Genomic DNA, 21,190 nt, shown 5'->3' on the forward strand with positions numbered 1-21,190 from the left:
TTTCTAAGTGCTGGCAGAAAAAATTTAGTATCAGTAAATAGTCACATGACTGAGAAATTCTACTTTGCCACTTCAATGGAATACTTGTTAAACCATATAGTCAATATGGATACAGCAAAAACTAAAGATAAAAATAACAGGATATCTGAAAGCAGCATGGTTCAGTGTGGTAACTGCTCAATCCTATTCTGAATAACCTACTTAACTACTGAATATTTTGAAGCTGAACTTTGCACACTGAATCTTTCTGACTCTAAAACAAGGGAACACAATACCAACAAAAGATCTTTTTCCTATTATGTATCATGTAACATCGATGGTATATGGTCATGCAGGTGTATAACTTACAGGCTGCTATCAAGTAAAATATTACAAGTAGACTCTTAAGTTCTCCTGTCATTAATGCTAACACAAATGACATATTTAAACTTTTACAGTAGACTAACCTCTGGTACAATTCAATCATGCTATGTATCTGGAAAAGGAGACCTTTGGTTTTAATTTTTAAGACTACTAGTTTAGGTCAAAAAACTTCTTTCTGGGATCAATCTTACAGAGACAGGAAAGGTTGCTCCCATAGGTACTGTTTTAAGAGGAAGACAATCTGACATCTAGATATAATTTACGCTGTCATTACCAGAAAGACAACAAGTCTTCCCAGAGAAGAATCTGAGCTTTTCAGTCTAGATTAAGCCAACAGTTACTGAAACAATATTGTCTTATCATTGTCTACACTCCTGGCTTCAACAATTGGGTCCTTTTGCTATTCCTCCCTCCCTATTCCACCTGTATGCCTGATTGCCTGTTCCTAATTTTTTTTTCCTGCTTCCAGCTTCCATTAGATATTATTTCAAATATACTGACTTGAAATGAAAACTTTTTTGATAGCTTTCTCTTTGACTTTTAGTTTCAACTTATGCCTGCCGTGTGACCTGTACTTATTTACACTTACTGGGTTTTCCCTTCCTGACTAAAAGGAACTGGGTTATTGCCTCTGTGGTCACTGAGTGGGGAGGTTATTTTGAGCCATGAGGGCTGGGGGCAGGGTTAGGCTAGGAAGGTAGCTGAAATTATAAGTTTCACAGCTGAAGCTAATCTTTGGCTTTCAAGTCTCATATACATTGCAGTCTACTTCTCATTAAGAACAGAATATGTGTATATAACATATCATTTAAATTGTTATTTGAAATAACTGTAAAAACACATCCATAATTTAGAAGGAATAGCATTTCATTTTACTCTTGGTTCCACATTTCAAAAATTACATTGTCTGCATTTTGAATAAAGTGAAAGAGTTGAGAAAGGTCACTTTTTCTCCTTTGTATCTCAAAAATAAACGAACTTTAAGTTTCAGATGCAAAATAAGAGGTCCACCACAGACATTAATTTTAACAAAGTTATTCAAGATTCCCCCTTTCTTAAAGTGCTCCAGGAATTAGATGGGTGACTATGGGCTAACACCATCTTTATCAAGTATTGGCAAAGGTTATAGCTGGCAAAGCCTTTGCTTGTTGAATGGAAGAGGTATCACAGGACTGAGTAACTGATAAAACTTCAATCTTGAATTAGGTTAGGTCTTGATCTGCTTCCAGCTAGTTGATCTCTTGAAATATGTGGCTGTGCACTAAGTTTTTGGTTGCTCTATGATTTTCTTCTTGCTTGTAAATATCATATATTCTTAATTTGTTTTACAGATCAATCTTTTTTCTTTGGACTAAACCAATGTGGATAAGGGAGCCCAAAAGGGAATTAATCAGTTTTGGTGCATATTTTGAAGACATCTTCACAGAACATATTGCTCTGAAGTTAGCGTTAAAGTGACACTTTCCATTAGGATAATGTGGAGGACAACACTCTCTCAGGAGAAAGTAAGCATTCTAAGCTTTCCTCTCCCAGGCATCTTCCCTCAGGCACTGAGACTTCAGCCATCTAATACATGGGGACAGGCAGAAAGAGACTTCAAAACTCAAATATATTTCAACAGCTAATTTTTAGCAAGTCTGGCAATGAGATCTTTCCATTCTTCTCTCTTCTTTGTGATGTATGTAGGAGTGAGTAGCTGCAGTAGTGATTCTGGCTGTTGTCTAAAGAAGTTCTGACACAAGGCCTCAGTGTTACATATCACGTACATCCCACAGTCATAGCTGTTTTGTTGAGCAGGGGCTTTCTCTTCCACAAAGGCCAGTTTGTTTCCTTTTCTGCCTAAGAAAGCCTCTAGTTTCTCTGCTACCTGTTTTGCATGCAATGTGTTACTACTACCATAAGAATCATAATGAAAAAAGCCATTTTTATCTTGCAGATAAACCAACAAGCTCCAGTGGGTTCCCCCAGCTGCGTGGTTGGAATTATCATTGATGGCTAAAAATATAACTCTCTTATTGGGGAGGTCCAAGGGTTCAAGGAACATGGCGATTTCTGCTGGGTTGCCAGTGCACTTGATGAACTGAGTAACTTCGGGGCTGATGAAACAGACGTGGTCAGAGCAGTCATGAAATTGACTGTTGGCAAAGTACTCAAAGGCAAACCCAATAACATGGTCATTGAGCCAGCTTGGAGGATCCAGTAGTGAGACGTCTGATTGCCGCAGTAGACTGTCCATGTAACTCAAGACTACTGGGTCCATCTTGTACTGACCAGGGCTGCTCAGAAATTCTAGAAGCTGAAGGAGAGGCAGAAGACAATATTTACTGTTGAATATGATACTTGACTGTAAAATGGCGATCATAAATAGCAGTTGCTCTTACAAGGTTTGGGGTAAAGATTAAATGTAATTGTAAAGTGTTTAGCAACCAAGCATGGTTAAGGGTAAACATTCAAAAAACCCCCAAAACCTCTAGTTTAACCACCAGAATGAAAATTTTGGAAATTCTCCATATGAAACAGTAAGCATGGACTTAAAATCTCTTTAAATGCTGAGATCAGTTAAAATTATAACTAATGTTCTATCAAACTCTACATTATTAACCATATATTTGCCCCTTTAATGAATATGCATTATAAGAATGGCAAATTATATTAAAGAAGAATTTTCAGAGTCCAATTTAAAATGTTACTAATTACTAAGGGAAACAGTTTCCTTTTCAACATTAATTTTCAAGAGATAAGATAAAATATTGCTTCCTCATTGCGTGATGGAAAGTGATAGTGATTAGAGTTGTAGTTAAAAGGAACTGTAATTTCAAGAACAGAAAACAATGGGAAAAATACAAATGAAATTCATTCCTGATTCTTCCCAGTTAGTAACATAAATGACAGTCTTTCCCGTCTTTAACCTCAAGGGGTAAGATAAAGACTATACAGTGTTTATAATGTAACTTAGATATTCGTTTGGCAGTAAAGTGTGAAGTGTGGCATAGGAATCAGGGGATCTGGGTCTAGCCCTAGTTCTACCACTGATTTGCTGGTATCATCTGATTTTTGTCCTTGTTTTGGTTATCTGTAAAAAGGCCCCAGAGAGTTGTAGAAAAGGCCAAATAATTTTACTTGAAGGTATTAAAAAGAGTATAAAATAAAATGTTTTCAAATAGTATTTATGTTATTAATTGGATAACATTAGTAAGATGATAAGACAATTTGGATAGAGCTCCAAACCAATCAAAGCAAATAAGGTTTGGAAACAAATATCCATCTATACACCTTGTTCAAACGAAGCCATGACTAAAGAGTGGGAGCAAGACAAGTCATACAGTAAGATTTATATGCTCATGATCATCTTAAGCAAGGTGTTGACAGAGACAAGAAGTCTGATAAGTGTGGTAATATTGATATGACATTTAAACTCAGAGTTCACTGCTTATGCACTCACTTGGCAACATAACAATATTTCTAGAAATCACAAAGCAATAAATTGCCCCATGCAGGTTGAGAGTACAAAGCAAAGCATAAGAAAATAAAACTGCTATGAAAGACTGGGCTAGAATAGTGACATCAATTTAATCAATTCTGGCCATTAGATCAGTTATTTTACCACTTGGTTATAGTATTAAAACAATAAAATTTTTGACACAGTCATTTTCAAATAATCAAAACCCTGCAAAAAAACCACAGAGTGAAATAAAACGTACCCCTGAAGAAAAGAAAGCTAAAGTAATGATGTAATCAGGAAGCACCAAAGATGGTTTTTCTGTGCATACAGAATATCATAATATGAGCTATTTCAAAATGAATACAAGGCTGTTGATGAGTGTATATATCTATATATAATAAGATGGCATGAATTAAGATTTTTCTTAAGAAGAAAGAATAACTTGAGCAGAGGCCTAAACTGGAGCCAGGAACAAAATTAACGAGGCATGGAGCACATTTGTTATGGGTGGGCCACAAATTTGGCTCTTAGCTTTTGGCAGCTAACTACAGAGTGTTAAGTTAAACATTCACAATGTCCATAAGGGAAAAACAAAGCAACTGCTCAGGAGAGGTAAAAGAATTCTTTGTATTAAGGTCAGAGAGATTTCTCTCAAGAAATTTTCATAAAAAACATGGAGTATCATAATGAATGCCCATAATATCTTTATATTATGGGACATTAATATATATAACATATATGGGGTATATAATATTCTTGTAAAAGATGAAATAATTTCACAGTTACTGTTTCTAATAATGATCTTTAATATTCAGTCTGATGGGAAAAGAGCAAACAGAAATCTAGTAAAAGCGGTTGTGGAGAGGCTAGGTGCTCAGCTGGTTGCTGATGCGACTGGATTTAAGAATATATGAGTATGAAGAAGGAATGACTGCATGTGCATTGAGCAAGGCTTCTTGACTCTCTCCCTGATGTTCTCAGTGACTACTAGGAGTGGTAAGGGCCAGACTGCAAAGCTTGCTAAATACCTGGAGACCTGCTCTCTAAGCTGCCAGCTGAAATCAGACCCATCCATTAAGAGCAAATACAACCAGGGATAGCAGCTCACAACAAGAAGGGTGTCTGTCTGAATAGACATGCATCTCACCGTGGAGAATGCGTCCACAGGCAGGGTCAAGCTTTTCTTTAGAAAATAGTTTTTGTGGTTTGTTTGGCTGATTTTGAAAACATCCAACATATAGATAATGTGTCAATCAAGGACTTAATACTATTCCATAAAGCATGACTGCAACAGGTTAGCCATAACAATTCTAAAGCAAATGAAACCAAACTGGTCAAACGACCTTGGCCAAGAAAATGGACGCTAAACTTCACATCTTTTTTTTTTTTAAACTTCACATCTTAAGATTTTAATTTTAGGCTCCATTCTGTTACTCACTGGCTATGTTGTCATAAAAAACTATTTCATTTCTTTCAGCCAGCTTCCTTTTCTGTAAAGTGAGAATATTAATACATGACCTTTACCATAGGGTATGGGTCAATATTAAATGAAGAAACATAGGTAACTAACATTTTAAAAAATATAACATAAGGTAGTATTTCTGGATATCTACTGGGTCATCAGGAAATTTACATCCCAGCAACTGATAACTGTAGTGTAACACACTGAACAAATGTTTATTGAATGTTTCCTTTGTGCTAGGGGCTAGAAAATCAAAATGAGAATAAAAGTCATAGTTTCTACCCTCACTGAGCTTAACCCTATTATGTTATAATGGACACGTAATGAGTCCATTATACACGTAATGAATATATACATCTCTTCTACTCAATAAATACCTATCAAGTACCTAATGCAGATGGAGAAGGAAATGGCAACCCACTCCAGTACTCTTGCCTGGAGAATTTCATGGACAGAGGAGCCTGGTGGGCTACAGTCCATGGGGTAACAAAGAGTTGGACACAACAGAGTGACTAACACACACACATCTAATGCAGGTGTCATAGGAAATACAAAGATGTTTAAGGTGGCTTATACTCAAAAGGCAGAGGCAAGGAAAGCGCCTTAAGTTTAGTCCACTATGGCTGGAATGAAGTGGGAACAGGGATGCAGATCAAAGTTGGAGGAAGATTATTACAAGTTAGATGCTGATAAACTGATTTTCAGGTGTAAAGTCTGGAACTTATACTGGAGGAAATGGGGAGCCATTAATGGCTACGTCAATGCTTTAGCAAGACCGATGATTCAGGCACAGTATATAGGAGTAATTGGTAGGGAGAGACATTGCAGGTAGAGATCATTTAGATTTTTAATGAAAGTAAAGGTAGGAGGAGGATATGACCTAAACCAGGGGAAATGGTAGTAGGAGAGAGGCGAGGAGGAAAAGATTATAGACAGAATCAGTAAGGGATCAGAGGAGGGTAGATGAGAGAGAAGAATTAAGAAACAGTTTGGAGGATTTTGTTGGAGTGATGGGCAATGATCCCACCATTAATGGGGTAAGGGGAAAAAGAGATGGAAGCAGGCCTAGCACAAGAACCAGAAGCCATTTAGAACCATCCTAGGGATATTTCCTTTCTATATAGTGAGTACTGTACTTAGCATATCTGAGGTACAATTAATGTTTGTCAGATGAACGAAACACTTTTAAAGGGAGTCAGGAAATATAAATTAAGGGAAATGAGGCATTTACAATTTTTATATTGTAATATACCTGTTTTTGCTTTAGTTTTTGTGTTTTCTTCTGTTGATTAGTAGTAAATTCCTTTAGAATTGAAAGATCTGTGTTTTTGGTCTTGGTGGGTGGTATAGGAATACTGGGGAGACAATGACTTTCTCATAGTTGTGTGTGTAAAACTCAACAAAATACAGTATAGTTCTATGTTTTGGAGCCAGGAGGCTTTGAGTTTGGACTCTGACTTCTACTTGCTAACTGTGTGACTCTGGCTGGGCAAGCTACTCATCCTCTTTCTGGGCCTCATCTTCCTCACAAGTAAAATGAGGTAATAATAAAACCTGTCTCTCAGAGCTGTTTTGTGAATTAAAAACATGACTGAAAATACTTAGCACATTCTCTGGTAGACAGCAAGCTCTCAAGGAAAACTTGTTTCCTTCCCCATTCCCTATATATTTTGGGTGGTAATAATGGACCTTAAAGATTTCTTGAAAATAAAGCGTCTGTTTGTCTCTTTATACAAAGCCAAAAGATAGATCCACCCAGGGCATGACTGTGCATTTGAACTTTACCTTTGACATAAGCAGAGGTGAATGCTAACACCACAGAAAAGTGGTCTCTCAACCTGAGTGAAGCAATGCTGTTAGTGTGTTGTCAGCATACTCAAACCTTGTGGTTATGGGGTTTACTGTATTATATCTTCCAACTTCTGTAGCTAGGTGAATACTGAATTCAAAGTATAGAACACTTCCCAAAATATTTAATTTTAACAAGCGACTATTTTTTTATATTCATCTTAAAATCCTTAAAGTGCATACTACTTGAATATTTCTGTTATAAAAACCAGGCAATTAAATAAAAATTAAAGGGAAAATTATAATTCAACAAGAACCATTCTGATTTCCTGCTGATATAAGTAAGGCAAGAAGCTGCAGGTTCGGTAGGAAAAACACTAGGTTGGGAGTCAGCAGACTTGGGATTCGATTAAGATCTGCAATCAACCGGTTGTTTGACTCTGGAGAAGACATTTAAAACCCCTGGGTCTCAGTTTTCTCATCTGTAAAGTGAGGTTTGGATAAGATAAATAGTGCTTCTACCCAGGGAGGTACGATTTTAAACACTTGATATATCTCTGGGGGGAGGGTCTGGGCACCTGTATTTTTAAGATGTTTCCAAGTGATTCTATGACTTCTCTAGCGATGGGCTCCCCTGGTGGCTCAGTGGTAAAGAATCTGCCTGCAATGCAGGAGACTCTGGAGACATGAGTTCAATCCCTGGGCCAGGAAGAGTCCCTGGAGAAGGAAATGGCAACCCATTCCAGTATTCTTGCCTGGAGAATTCCACGGACAGAGGTGCCTGGGGTTACAAAGAGTCAGACATGACTGAAGTCACTGACCACCACCACCACCACCACCACCTCTAGCTATAGGGTTCTACAATTCTAAGCTCTCATCTTTAAAATCTTACCTTTCTCTCTAAAGTTTTACTGGAACAAAATCATGCTCATTTGTTCACATATTCTTTATGGCTACTTTAAAAAATGTTTATTTATTTATTTGGCTGTGACAGGTCTTACAGGTGGTGGCGAACTCTTCCTTGAAGCAGGTAGGATCTACTTTCCCCACCAGGGACTGAACCTGGGCCCTCTGCAATGGGAGCGAGGAGTCTTACCACTGAACCACCAAGGAAGTCTTTTATGGCTGCTTTTCAGCTTTAAGAGCTGAGTAGCCTGTGAAGTCTAACACATTTACTGTTTGGCCTCTTAGACAAAAACTGCCAGTCTCTGTTCTAGAACACTATAATGTAATCTGTCATAAATGCCTAGGTTGAATTAATTTAAAGAGCTTTTAGGGGTCTAATAAAGCATTGAGGCTATTTGTTAAAATATCTTAAAGGTAGAGATTAACCTTTAATTAGAGGTATTACTGCTGATTCAATTGGAATTTTTGATGAGGAAATGCTTAAAATGCTTAATTAGTAGATACAAGAATTGTCTACTTTATAGATGCATGAGTAAATATTCATTTTATAAGATCAAAAATATGCATGAAGATTTTAATTAATAAGCATTTTAAAAATATGTAGCAACTTTTAGGATAATATGCCTGTTGTGGTTGAAATAACAGTAGTGATCCAGATAATCTTTACTGTAAAGCCCCGAAGAAAACCTACTATCCCAGAATTGTGACCTTTACTCATTTCCCCCCCAAATTATTCAGTAAGAGTTCCTTAAAAAAAGAAGGAACAGCTTCATTCAGTTATGTTTTTAAACACTATAAAGTGCAAAGTGCAGCTGTTTACTCATTTTAAGTGAAGATTCTAATAGTCAGTAGTTTCTAAATGCAATTCCTGTTCCCCCTCCTCACTCCTTCAGTTTTTGTTTTAAATTGTATCAAACTGCAACTGCTCACAAATGTGGTCAGAGCTCCTATACACACATGGCTAGCTGCTAGCAAGATTCAACACCCCTCCCACCCCCCCCTAAATCAAACACAGGCTAACTCCAATGCATCTTCCAAGAGCTTCAATTTCACTAGCACTGGGAGAAATGAGCTAAGCAATTTAAATATTTTTTAATATCTTAAATACTAAAAATATTTTAATCAGTGACTTACACAATACCTTAATTACTAACATAAACATGGATATAACATACAGCATAAAATGCAACATCAGCACAGATTTTTAAAGTAAGAGATTGGCAGAGCACTTTTGCACCAGAGGAAAGCAATCACCTCTGCTTCATTCACCCGACTCTGCTGGCTTGGACACTTCAGTGGAACAGTTCAGTCAGTCTCCATACTTGATAGCTAGGGGTGGTGGTGGAGGTCAGTGGCTTCAGTCATGTCTGATTCTTTGTAAACCCAGGCACCTCTGTCTGTGGGATTCTCCAGATAAGAATACTGGAGTGGGTTGCCATTTCCTTCTCCAGGGATCTTCCCGACCCAGGGATTGAACCCACGTCTCCAGGGTCTCCTGCACTGCAGGCAGATAGTAAAGAATCTGCCTGCAATGCAAGAGACCTGGGTTCAATCCCTGGGTCAGGAAGATACCCTGGAGAAGGAAATGGCAACCCACTCTACTATTCTTGCCTGGAGAATCCCATGGACAGAGGTATAGCCCGGGGGTCACAAAGAATCAGACATGATTGACTAATACATTCTTACTTGGTAGGCCTGTAACATAAATGACTAATTCTTAGGAACCAGATTCCCTAGTAAACCAATCGATAAGTCCTGCTGATTCTACAGCCAAAATGTTCTGGATCTGTCCAACACTTTCCATCTTTACTACCACCACCTTAGTCAAGTCCATCATTATTTCTTATCTTGATATAGCCTAACACGTCTCCTTATTTCTACTATTGACCCCTCCAGTAAACTCACCATACAGCTCTCAAGAGTAATTGTTTAAACATTTAAGTGAGCTCACATCTGTCCTGTCCTCTGGCAGTACACTATCACACTCAGGAAAAAATGTGAACTTCCCACCCTAGCTGCTTAAAACCCCTCCTCCCACCTTCCACCCCCCAATCCCCCAATGATTACATAGCCCTAGGTACCTCTCCAATCTCATTTCCATTACTCGTCCCCCTTGCCCACTAAGCTCCAGCCACACCAACTTTCCTCAAACACCCCCTGTCTTTTTCTTCCTCCTGAGGGCTGGGTTCAGCTGTACCTGAACCTTCTGGTGGCTGGCACGATGTGCTGGGTAATTTCAGTTTAAATGCCACTTATTCACTGAGCTCTCCCATGTTCAGCCAAAACAAGAGGCCACCACTCTCTTGTCCTCTCATTTCAATTCCTCGAGGAACTGAAATAGACAGCACTTGTGGTTATCTGACAGTTTTTTCACTGTTTCTTCATTAATATTTTCCCCCTCTTCCCGAGGCCAAAAACATAAGCTCCACGATCCTAAGAGAATAAAGGACCTTCTCTGCCTAAACTTGCTTTACCATTCCGGTCCCCTGGACCTACAACAAAACTTGTTGGGCAGATACTCAATAAATAATAATTGTAGAACAAATGAATAATGGAGTATGGATACTCACCTGATATAAATCATGTTCTGCAAAGACACTTTTACCTTTAATGAGTCTTAGAAGTGTAAGTGAAAGTTGCTCAGTTGTGTCCGACTCTTTGCAACCCCATGGAACAGTCCATGGAATTTTCCAGGCCAGAATACTGGAGTGGGTAACTGCTCCCTTCTCCAGGGAATCTTCCCAACCCAGGGATCAAACCCAGGTCTCCTGCACTGCAGGCAGATTCCTTACCACCTGAGCCACCAGGGAAGCCCCTTAGACGTATAAAGGATTTTAATTCCTTTTAGTCTAACTTCCTACCCCATGAAGGAATTTTTCATTTCTACTCTCAGGGAAAAACATGCAGGAGTTTGACTTACAACTAGCTGTGTAATATTAGAGCAGAAATAGCTAAGTCAATACAACTGTAAAAAAAACAAATCCATGCAGTTAGAAATTTTAAATATGATGATGAAGATGTTACAAATCAGTGGGAGAAATTTAGGGATTATTCCATGTTTTCAATGATCACTATGTCTCATAGCAGTGCAGTCCAGGAGGACTTTCAGTAACAACGGAAATGCTCTTCATCTGCAATATCCAATATAGTAGCCACTAGCCACACTAGCTATTGAGCACTTGTAAAGGGCTAGAGAGACTGAAGGACTGGTTTTATTTAACTCAAATAGCTACATGTGGGCAGTGGTTACTATTTTGTTCTTTTCAGCTACACCTCCTGGCATATGGGATCTTAGTTCTCCAACCAGGGATTGAGCCCCCTGGAAGCACGGAATCTTAACCACTGGACTACTTGGGAAGTCCCATGGCTACTATTTTGGACAGCACAGTTTCATAGAATTTTATAGGCATTTCAGGAAAGAAAAAGATTACATGGTTAAGTAAGTTAGGGAAATGCTACATCCCCAAACTCCTTATTGTTGACTCACGATGCACACAAGCATATTAGAGGCTAGGAGAGGTTCTGCAATACAGAAACTTAACTTCTCTCGGTCTGATTCTTTTCCAGCTCCTTTGACCAATGAAACACTTTTTGTTTTCTGTTTTGGTATAGTTATCTATTAACACCTCATTAACTGTGCAGTGCTGTTTGGGATATGCTAACTGGGAAATTTAATAAATGACACTGGGACAACTTGTTAATCATTTGATTAAAAAAAAAAAAATGAAGCTAGATCCCTACTTCAGACCTCATATTGAATTCTATTTCAGATCGAGTGAAATTTAAATGCTAAAAAGTGAAACAAAAATATTAAAAGAAAATAGAGCTTAAAAACACTTTATACAGCTGGCCAATACACACATGAAAAGATACCCAACATCTTACTAGTAATCAAGAAAATGTATGTTGAATTAAGATTTCATTGTTTACCTGTTAAATTAGCAAAGATGGGAAAACTGATAATAACCGGCATTGCTGAGTAACTACAGGAAAATGCAGTCTCACTGTAAACAGGAGTGTAAACGAATGTGAGTTTTTTGAAGGATAATTTGCCATTATATTTTAATATTTTGGAAATGTCTATATGTAGGTATTACACTTTCAGAAATTCATCTTAAGTGAAACTTTAGGATACATGCAAAAATTTAACAAGGATGTTTACCACAGTAATATTTGTAAAAGAAAAACTGGAAATAATCCCAAAGTTTAAAAGAGGACTGGTAAAATATCAGGGTTTCCATTTAATGGAATACTTTTCAGCCATTAAAAAATAAATTTATTGACAGAAAGACGCTCATAATATGCTATGAAAAGAAAGGTTATATAAAAATTTGTACAAAATTAGTCAAGAATGATAGCTATCTATAGTCATAGAGTTTTAATAGGATTTTAATACTTTTTAACTTTTTTCTTCTAACTTTTGATATTGCTTTATTCCCCGCCCCCCCCCCCCCCTTTTTCTAATGAGTATATAGCCAGGAAATACAGTTACTTTCATTTATTCAAGAAAGAAATGGAGCACCTCTCACTTTTACAGTCACCTAAAATCTATCTGGGGCTTCCTTGGTGGCTCAGATGGTAAAGAACTTGCCTGCAATGCGGGAGACCTGGGTTTGATCCCTGGGTCAGGAAGATCTCCTGGGGAAGTGAATGGCAACTCACTCCAGTATTCTTGCCTGGAGAATTTCATGGACAGAGGAGCCTGGCAGGTTACAGTCCACACGACTAAGAGACTAACACACACACACTCGCAAAATATATGTTTCTTTGACTTGCTGGTCTCACTTATGTCCTCTAGGAAAAAAACAGTAAGTCTAATCTCTCTTGCACAAAGTTTAAAACACAAATATTTAAATATAATCTGATGTTCATTAAAATTGGATTACAACCAACTTTTCATGTATGATTGCATTTGTAATTTCACAAAATGAATCACATTCAAGACCAAATGTGCTTTTCATGTCAGCATAAGCAGAAAAATTTTCAGGAAGGAAGTTGAAGCCTTATTTTTTGGTTTCAATTTCCCCTAATTAAACATTTCCTTTTAATGCTAGCCTAACCCATCCAGAGATTTGTATCAAGTGGCATGTAAAAATTATCATCAAGATTTTATATCTCTCTTGAAGACAGAGATTAGTTTTCACTCATGCCTGCTATCTTCAGTGCCTGAAAACACAAGATTGTTAAAAACATAAGATTTCTCAATTTTATAAATTATTTATGTGTGTGTGCTAAGTCGCTTCAGTTGGGGTCCGACTCTGCGACCCCGTGGACCATAGCCTGCCAGGCTCCTCTGTCCACGGGATTCTCCAGGCAAGAATACTGGAGCTGGTTGCCGTGCCTTCCTCCAGGGGATCTTCCCAACCCAGGGACTGAACACCCCCAGGTATCTTACATTTCCTGCACTGGCAGGTAGGTTCTTTACCACTAGTGCCACATGGGAAGCCCCAAATTATTTATAAATTTGAACAATATACCTCTCACATGAATCTTTTATCAACAGAGGAATTCAGCTCTCAAAGCAGAAAAACCATTTGGTATGATGATGCCTGGTAACTCATCAGCCATAAATTCCATTTGGCCCTCCCTTGAGCCAGGGAGATAGACTAAGTAACCTTTTAGGATTTCTTCCAGCACTGAGGCTCTCTATTTATGGTTCTGTTACTTATTAGGCATGGTTAAGGGGTCACGGATCAGAAAAAAACTTTATTCTTAGTCTACCATTCCACTTCAAAGGTTCCATCTATAATTGTGTCACAATTTTTTTTCCCCTTTCCTATATACTTGTTGTAAATACCAGCCTTTTCTACAAGTGATTTTGTTTAAATTTTCTGAGAAATGACTTAATTGCAAAATTTGAAATGACTGGGACTGTAAATATAGAGGATAGGGAGGACACTTTTACTTATTTTTTTTGGGAGGATACTTTTAATGAGAGGTTTGAGTAAGATATATTTTACAAAGGAGTAGACAGAATTTTATTTAGTATATAGCTAATATTATACCTTAGGTGATAAGATGTAGTCAAGCTAAAGTTATAATCTGCCTGGTTTCATAAATGATCACTGTACCCAGAGTAGCTATATGCAAACATCTGGTTTAAAAGAGAATGAAAAAGGCATCATTTTAAAATTCTTATTTGTCTTGTAGATTTCAAAGTCTGGTAAATTATTTTTTTCCATAGTTAAAAGGTAAATTGTTATTACAAACTCCTCTTTAATAAGTCTCAAAAATGTGCTTGGCAAATAGCAGGTGCTCAATAAATATTTAATGAACAAATAAAATAATAAATTTGTTTTACTGTGCTGATAGGAAAACCAGGTCTGATGGGACCCAATTGTGACATACAGAACTTATCTTTACATGTTAATTAACACAAATACTTGCTGAGTTACCTGATGAGGTCTGAATTACATATTATTAAATAGGACTAAACATTTCCAGCATCTATATATTTTAGCTGTTAATGTAAAGTGCCAAGTTGCTACAATAAATAGTAATGGGAAAATTATAGCCAGAAATCCACAGAAGGAAGTTAACCTATCATACTACTCTTAGACAGTATTTACTTAATTTTTTGGCCATGAGGGAAGGCAGGCCTAAGATTTTTTAAATCTACAATATAGATGCTCAAAAATAATAACTGTAATCAGGACAATTGTTTCAGTATCACAACTGTGTTCTAGTGCTTTTATAATGGATGAATGTTCAAAGGTGTAGTCATCTAATTGGAAGCCAGAGAAAGGAACTTTCAGAGATTTTCTGTAAGTAATGAAAATCCCTCAGAAATTTCAAGAATTCTCTCTGCTTTAAAATAGACCTGTTTCCCCATTCCCTAAGGAAAGGAAACTTGAACCATACCAATAGGTAGGCATACAAGTGAATATAAACTAGTCATGCTGAAGAAAGTAGAATCTGGTTCAGAAAACTAACTTTACATTACTTACTTGGTTTAGTAATACCTGGGCCTCAAATTTAATGTTTTTAATAATATGATTAAAAAGGCACATCATTTGGGGAGTAGCTAGGATGTGAGCAGTAAGTTCTGTATAGTCTGGCAATGGTCAGTTTCCAAAAGATGGGTTCCCTAGGCCTTGAGGACTTCCTTTTTGTTTACTAATGCATTTACCCAGCAAAGAAGGTTTAAGGAATTGGCAAGGAGACAACTCTTGACTTTAAAAAGTCAGAACTGTAGGACTCACAGGTGTAGATGGAAATATAACCAAAAAAAGGCCTTGGCAACATCTAGGAACCTAGATACATGGTAAAGTCACTGCTTATTAGACATTCTAACATTATCATTATAATACAAAAGAAAGGGCTAGCCTCTTGACCTGGAAAAACGCTAACAGATCTCTACACAAGTGTGCACTTCTTTGTTGAAAGGCATGTAATTTAGTCCAATCTTTTTCTTTAGGTTGGTCACATTGGGGAAATAAAGGAACTTAGTAGACTCTTTAGAGATTGCTTTATGATAAAATTTAGTTTTTCAAAAAATTTAATTAATTGCTGGTCTAGCCTCTTCATTCCTATCTTCTCTTTTGATAGAATGTAACCTGTACATTACTGCTAATTATTTTTCAAATAGAACTCAAATTATCAAACAAAATTATTTTCAAATAATTTTCATTATCCTGCTCCAAGTTTTTAACATTTCTCCATTGTCTACCAAAATTAAGTACAAGCTACAGCATGGCATTAAATAATTTCAACAAAAATAGCCCTAACCTATCTTTCCCAATTTACTTCCTTGTACTTATCTTATATAGACAGCCACAAGCTTAGTTCTCAAATTATTAGGCAACAGTAGATTAGTAGCAGTTACTGCAACTAAATTATAGCAATAGAGAGATCACCAGTTCCCCACGCTGATTCCAACAGAAAGGCTGAGAAGTGAACACTGCTCAAGTACTTTTCCAAAACACTTACTTGATCTGTTGTGATCTTGTTTAAAACCATTACAATGAGCTATTTATAAATCTAGGATCCTTGGACCAGAAGGTGGCTAGAATTAATGGTTCCATGAACTTGGATTAGGGGAAAAAAATCCCATCTTTTCAATAATCTCTAGCTGAAATTTAACATCTTCAATAAGTGTAGGCAATAATCCTCAGTAATATTACTGGTGTCTTTGTCACCAATAGGAATACACTTCCAAATCATATTAAAGTTGTTACAGGTGTCTCAAAATAAAATTTATACTCATCACTACTTTGAAGTTACATAATTAGACCTGCTACCATAAACGCGGCTGAGCGCAGAGGAATTGATGCTTTTGAACTGTGGTGTTGGAGAAGACTCCTGAGAGTCCCTTGGACTGCAAGGAGATCCAACCAGTCCATCCTAAAGGAAAATCAATCCTGAATATTCACTGGAAGGACTGATGCTGAAGCTCCAATATTTTGGACACCTGATGGGAAGAGCTGACTCATTAGAAAAGACCCTGATGCTGGGAAAGATTGAAAGCAGGAGAAGGGGACGACAGAGGATGAGATGGTTGGATGGCATCACCACATCAATGGACATGAGTCTGCGTAAGCTCTGGGAGTTGGTGATGGACAGGGAGGCCTTGCGTGCTGCTGTCCATGGGGTCGCAAAGAGTGAGACATGACTGAGCGACTGAACAACAGACAGAGCTGCTGCCTGATGTTATTTAATGTATAAGGAATCGCATATGTAACTACATCACACATGTTTTTATATTTTTACAATTTTCAATAAAAATAACTTCATTTGTTTCTATGTATTTTATACATCTTTATTATTTATACATATTAATTGCTTGTAGAATATAACTTAAACACTTTAGCATGGAATTCAACGCTCTTCATTATCTGTTCACACCCACTTTTTCATCTTCAGCTCGAGTTCCACCCCTACTTTTCATACTAAATTCTAATCACACCAGACAATGGTGACTCACTCTTATCTGGTGGCTTATAAGTTTTCGAATTAACCCTAGTTAAAACACACTAGCCATTCAATGGCTTGTGCTTTGCCTTACACAGACTTTCTCTCCTGCCAAAAGAATTCTTTTAAAGGTTTGTTTTTCCTAATACTATGAGGTCCTAATAGGGCTGAATCTTAAATCTTTCTCATTCCTTACTTAAATGATTGATGAAATGGATTATAAAAGACAAATTCTAAACTGGCAAGGCGCTGTGTATTGTACTAATCTCTAGGGGTCTGAAGTTTGCTCTTGAATCTCATAAATTAGCCTAACTTTGATCTTTTGGGGGAAAGAAATGAGGATGGCCTGGAGCTGGAAGACTGGATCCCCAGCTGATAAACCCTGGATGGAAGGGAAAAGGAAAGAGAGCAGTAACTCAGGTGGACCTGATTAAGACCGAAGGCTGGAATTGTGCCAAAGGGAAAGGCAGGAGTGACTCCTCCTCCCATTTTCCAGAGCTATTATTCGAAACTTCATTACTCTGACCAAGCTCCCATTCCATCTCCAACTCTATCTCATCAAATGACTCCCATCTTAATGTTACAGGGCCACTTTTATCAACCGTCTGCCCTCCCCTACTTCTCATTGCTTTCCTTTGTTCTAGTTGAGTGGTTTTTAACCCACAGCATTAGTCATCTCAGAAGTTTAAAAAAAAAACCCGATACCTGGGTTTAACTGGCCTCAGGTGGAGCAACTATATTGGTTTTATATTTAAAAAGCTTCCCAGGTGACTCTAATGTGCATACAAGATTGAAAGCCACGAGTATTCTTGGTTTTGTAAGTTAACTACTCGCACCAATAAATCGTCTTCTCGGTTCCATGGTACTTTTATGCCTAAGAGTCTCCCATCTTGAACACATTCTTGTGGCCCATACGCTTGCCCCTAACCACTTTACAACAATGTTTTTTAAAGGGTAGCCTACACTCGCATGGTTTTCACCACCTATATCCTTTGATTAACTTTTTACTCTTTCGGCCAGTACTAGCACACGCTTTTGTACTCTCTGCTTCTATCTCTTCTATTTCTTTGACCACCTACTGCTCACTAGCCTTTTAACAAAAATTAAGAGTGACTCAAAGGTCACCTTGGAAGGGGTTCTTTATGTCTTTCTACACAATCATGCTCAAGAGTATCCTGTAAGTTTTTTCTCCTTATTTTAATTTTACTTTACTATCACTGCGAATTATCTCGTCTCTGACAGAACGCTTCAGAAAGCTGAAACTATTTCACTTGCTTCTGACTTTCTGGAGTCCAACGCACAGAAACTATTCAGTGAAAAGTCTGAGGGATGAATGAAAAGTAGAACTAGGAAACGGAGGTCGGGGGCGGGGAAATACAGGGCATGTGTGTGTGGAAACCAGGAGAGGGGGCTAACAGGAGTGTCGCTGAGAATTCTTGCCAGCATTGGAAATGGGGCACAGATACACTAGATCTCCGTGGACCGCAAAGCGGTCCCCTGCCCGGACCCACAGACCAACAAACCAAAGTAGGGAGCAGGCGTCTTACCTGCTTCGGGCCTCACCAACCCTACCAGCCTCCAAGCAGCTCTGTACTGGCCGGAAAAGCAGCGCTTTAGTCGCAAATCCAGAGTTTTTCTACCCCCAACATTGCGACATTCCTCTCTAGTCGTCTAAGGCAGAGGTTCCCAGCTCTGCCGTAAAGTGAGGAAGAAAAGTTTGGGCGGGGCCGCCTGAGGCCAATAAGACGGGGCGTGTCCGCCTGAGGCAATTGAAATGGGGCGTGTCCGCGCAAGCGCACGTTGTACTCGCGGGCGGTGTCACGTGCGGGGGCGGGGCCGGGCAGGATCCCGCAGGCGGTAGGGGGCGTGGGAGGTAAGTGCGCGCGCGCCTGCTCGACTGCAGCCTAGGAGTCGCGCGGGGCGGGGCCGCGTGCGCGGGGTCGGGGGCGCGCGGGCCGGAGCTGACTGGGACGCGGCGGCGGTTGGCTGTGCCTGCTGAGAGTCCAGCCAGGACGCTGAGACGCGGCTGCGGAGGCACCCTCTGGCACCAGCAGAGGCGGCGACACCGGTTGAGGCGGCGGTGCAACGCGTGCTGGGCGGGTGCGGCGGGGGATGTGCCTGCCCAGGCCGGGCGGAGTCTCTCTGACAGGGCGGGGGATGCGCGGCGGCCGCTCGCCCGGACCCTAAAGCAACTGGGCCCACCTTCCCGGAACCGTCCGACCCTCGGTGGTCTCGGCCTCTGCTGTCTCCTCCGGCCTGACCCTGGGGCCGAGGCTGGGAGGCGGCTTCCGCCGAAGAGGAGGGGGCTGCGGTGGCCACCGCGGCGGAGCCCGAGGTAAGACCCGCCCAAGCCGCCCAGCGGCCCTGCCGCCCGGCCCGGCCCACGTCTCAGTCTCTCTCTTTGGCTCCTGCGGGGCCGCTCCGCCCCGCCCCAGCGGAGACGCCCCGCGAGCGGGTCTGCCCCGCAGCCTCCCAGACGCCCGATCGCTGCCTAGGGTCCCCGGTAGACCCACCCATGGTATCTTATATTGGCCAGACACCCTCCTGGCCCTCCAACCTCTCCTGGGGTTCTATCATGCCTCCCCCACCCCACGCCAGTACACCCTATTGGAACCCCCTTCGGACTCTTAGACGCTTAATGGGGCCTCGAGACTCTGTTACATCCTCCCGTGAGCTGACCGGATAACAGGTTCTCAGACCCACTTACGGCTAACCCCTAACCCATTGCGACCCCCTGGTCTAGGGCAGATCCGTCGTGGCCACCCTTTCTCAGTAGACCTCCTAACTCCCACCCCCGGCTCGTTTACCGCCCAGACGACTAGCCCTTCCCCTACCCAACTCGGCTTTCCCATAGTCTTATTTCGTGATGCTCTTACCTCCCAAGAGATCCGGTATCAGCCCCTTTATAGCCACCATCAACTGCCGCCTCTTCCCCCGACTCCTGCTGTAGCCTCTCCCACAGACCTCTTCTCCTTAGGCAGACCTTAGTATCTTTCTCCGCGCTCGTGATCCTTTCTTTGATTGGAAAGACTTTGCCATGAAATCCTGAAGGGGTGTTACCTTAGTAGATTCCCTAGGTGGGAATTAAAGGAACCAATTGATACCCAATTTGGAGGGTTTAGTCTGGTGGCCATAGAGAGTGAGAGGGAAGAGCATGGAAACCCAGGACAGGGGGTGTGTGCTATTGTAAGATCACACAGCCTGCTTCTCATCTTGTCTCTTTTCTAGAATGTGTGAGGTAATCCAGATCCTGACAGTTTGGGGACTTTTGTAAGGATTAAATCACATATCACTAATGAATAAAACTGTGTCTCCATGTGTTATTATTTGCTTTACGTTCTCTTAAATTTTAATATAGCTTTGGCACTGTTTTGGAAGGATACTAGGGTGTTTTTTAAAATTATTTTATTGTTTTTCAGTTTGCTGGAAAAGTAAGATTTGTAGTTTTCCTTAATCCCTGAAGGTTCTAATGCCAGTTCGATAATAAAATTCTGCTACTTGGTGCTGCTGTCTTGCTTTTCCAAGGAACAAGTACGGTTTCCATGCAGTGTTCACCGATGTCATTACCAGCAGCCTTCTCAGCAGTAATAAAATATTGAATAAAATAGTTTGTTGAACTCCTGAGCTGTCAAGAAGGAAATGTAATCTTACACCGAATGATCAGTGCATAATTTTAACGTTGGTAGAGGGATGAAGTATAGAGGGGTTTTTGTAGTCAGTACTTTAAAATTTTTTATTTTGTGTGTGTGGAACTGAGGAGGGAGAAAATCATATGAAAACTATAGGTCATAACTAGACATAGTATAGAAGTCAAAAGGTTCAAAAGATAATGCAGTAAAAAGTTTCTCTTCCCCATTTATTCGCCAGCCACCCATTTTCCCTCCTTAGACGCAACCATTATTTCCATCTTGGTGTGTGTCCTTCTTGTGATATTTCTAGCGTACAAGTCTATGCATTTATATTTTTAAAACACTCCACAGACAAATCCTTGCATACTGTATATTATGGCTATAGCTCCCCCCTCTCCCTTTAATAATAGATCCTAGAGATCATTCAACAATAGTAAATTTGGAATTGCCTCATTTACTGGCTAGATAGTATTCCATTCTGGTGATCTTGAGGTTATTTTCAGTCTTTGTTTTTACAGACAATGCTATGTGCTTTTCTCTTAAATATATCAGCTGTTATATGTATGTTTTAAGTAATTTTCAGGATTCAAAAAATTTCCTGATGATTCTTTTATGAACCTACAAAAAAGGATATAGTAAAGTAAATTTCTCGTTGAACCACTCACTGGGCTTTCATGGAGTTACTAGCTT

The 21,190-nt window shown here is 39.6% G+C and overlaps 2 protein-coding genes across 9 annotated transcripts in view; one reads left to right on the forward strand and one right to left on the reverse strand.

The window, feature by feature from the left end:
- Positions 1 to 1,212: 1,212 nt before the first annotated feature.
- Positions 1,213 to 18,572, reverse strand: SENP8 (SUMO peptidase family member, NEDD8 specific). Its single transcript, XM_061157946.1, has 2 exons — positions 18,419 to 18,572; positions 1,213 to 2,659 (listed from the first exon to the last, which is right to left on the reverse strand). The coding sequence occupies exon 2, from the start codon at positions 2,621 to 2,623 to the stop codon at positions 1,985 to 1,987; it is 639 nt and encodes a 212-aa protein (XP_061013929.1). The 5' UTR covers positions 2,624 to 2,659; positions 18,419 to 18,572; the 3' UTR covers positions 1,213 to 1,984.
- Positions 18,573 to 18,833: 261 nt separating this feature from the next.
- MYO9A (myosin IXA) overlaps positions 18,834 to 21,190 on the forward strand; it is a 239,522-nt gene continuing 237,165 nt past the window's right edge. For all 8 annotated transcript variants that reach the window (XM_061157939.1, XM_061157937.1, XM_061157942.1 and 5 more), the window contains exon 1: positions 18,834 to 19,206. The gene's annotated coding sequence lies outside the window, so the exon portion shown is untranslated. The remainder of the gene's footprint in view (positions 19,207 to 21,190) is intronic.

Source organism: Dama dama, chromosome 12 (assembly GCF_033118175.1).
Source record: "Dama dama isolate Ldn47 chromosome 12, ASM3311817v1, whole genome shotgun sequence".
NCBI classification, from domain to species: domain Eukaryota; kingdom Metazoa; phylum Chordata; class Mammalia; order Artiodactyla; family Cervidae; genus Dama; species Dama dama.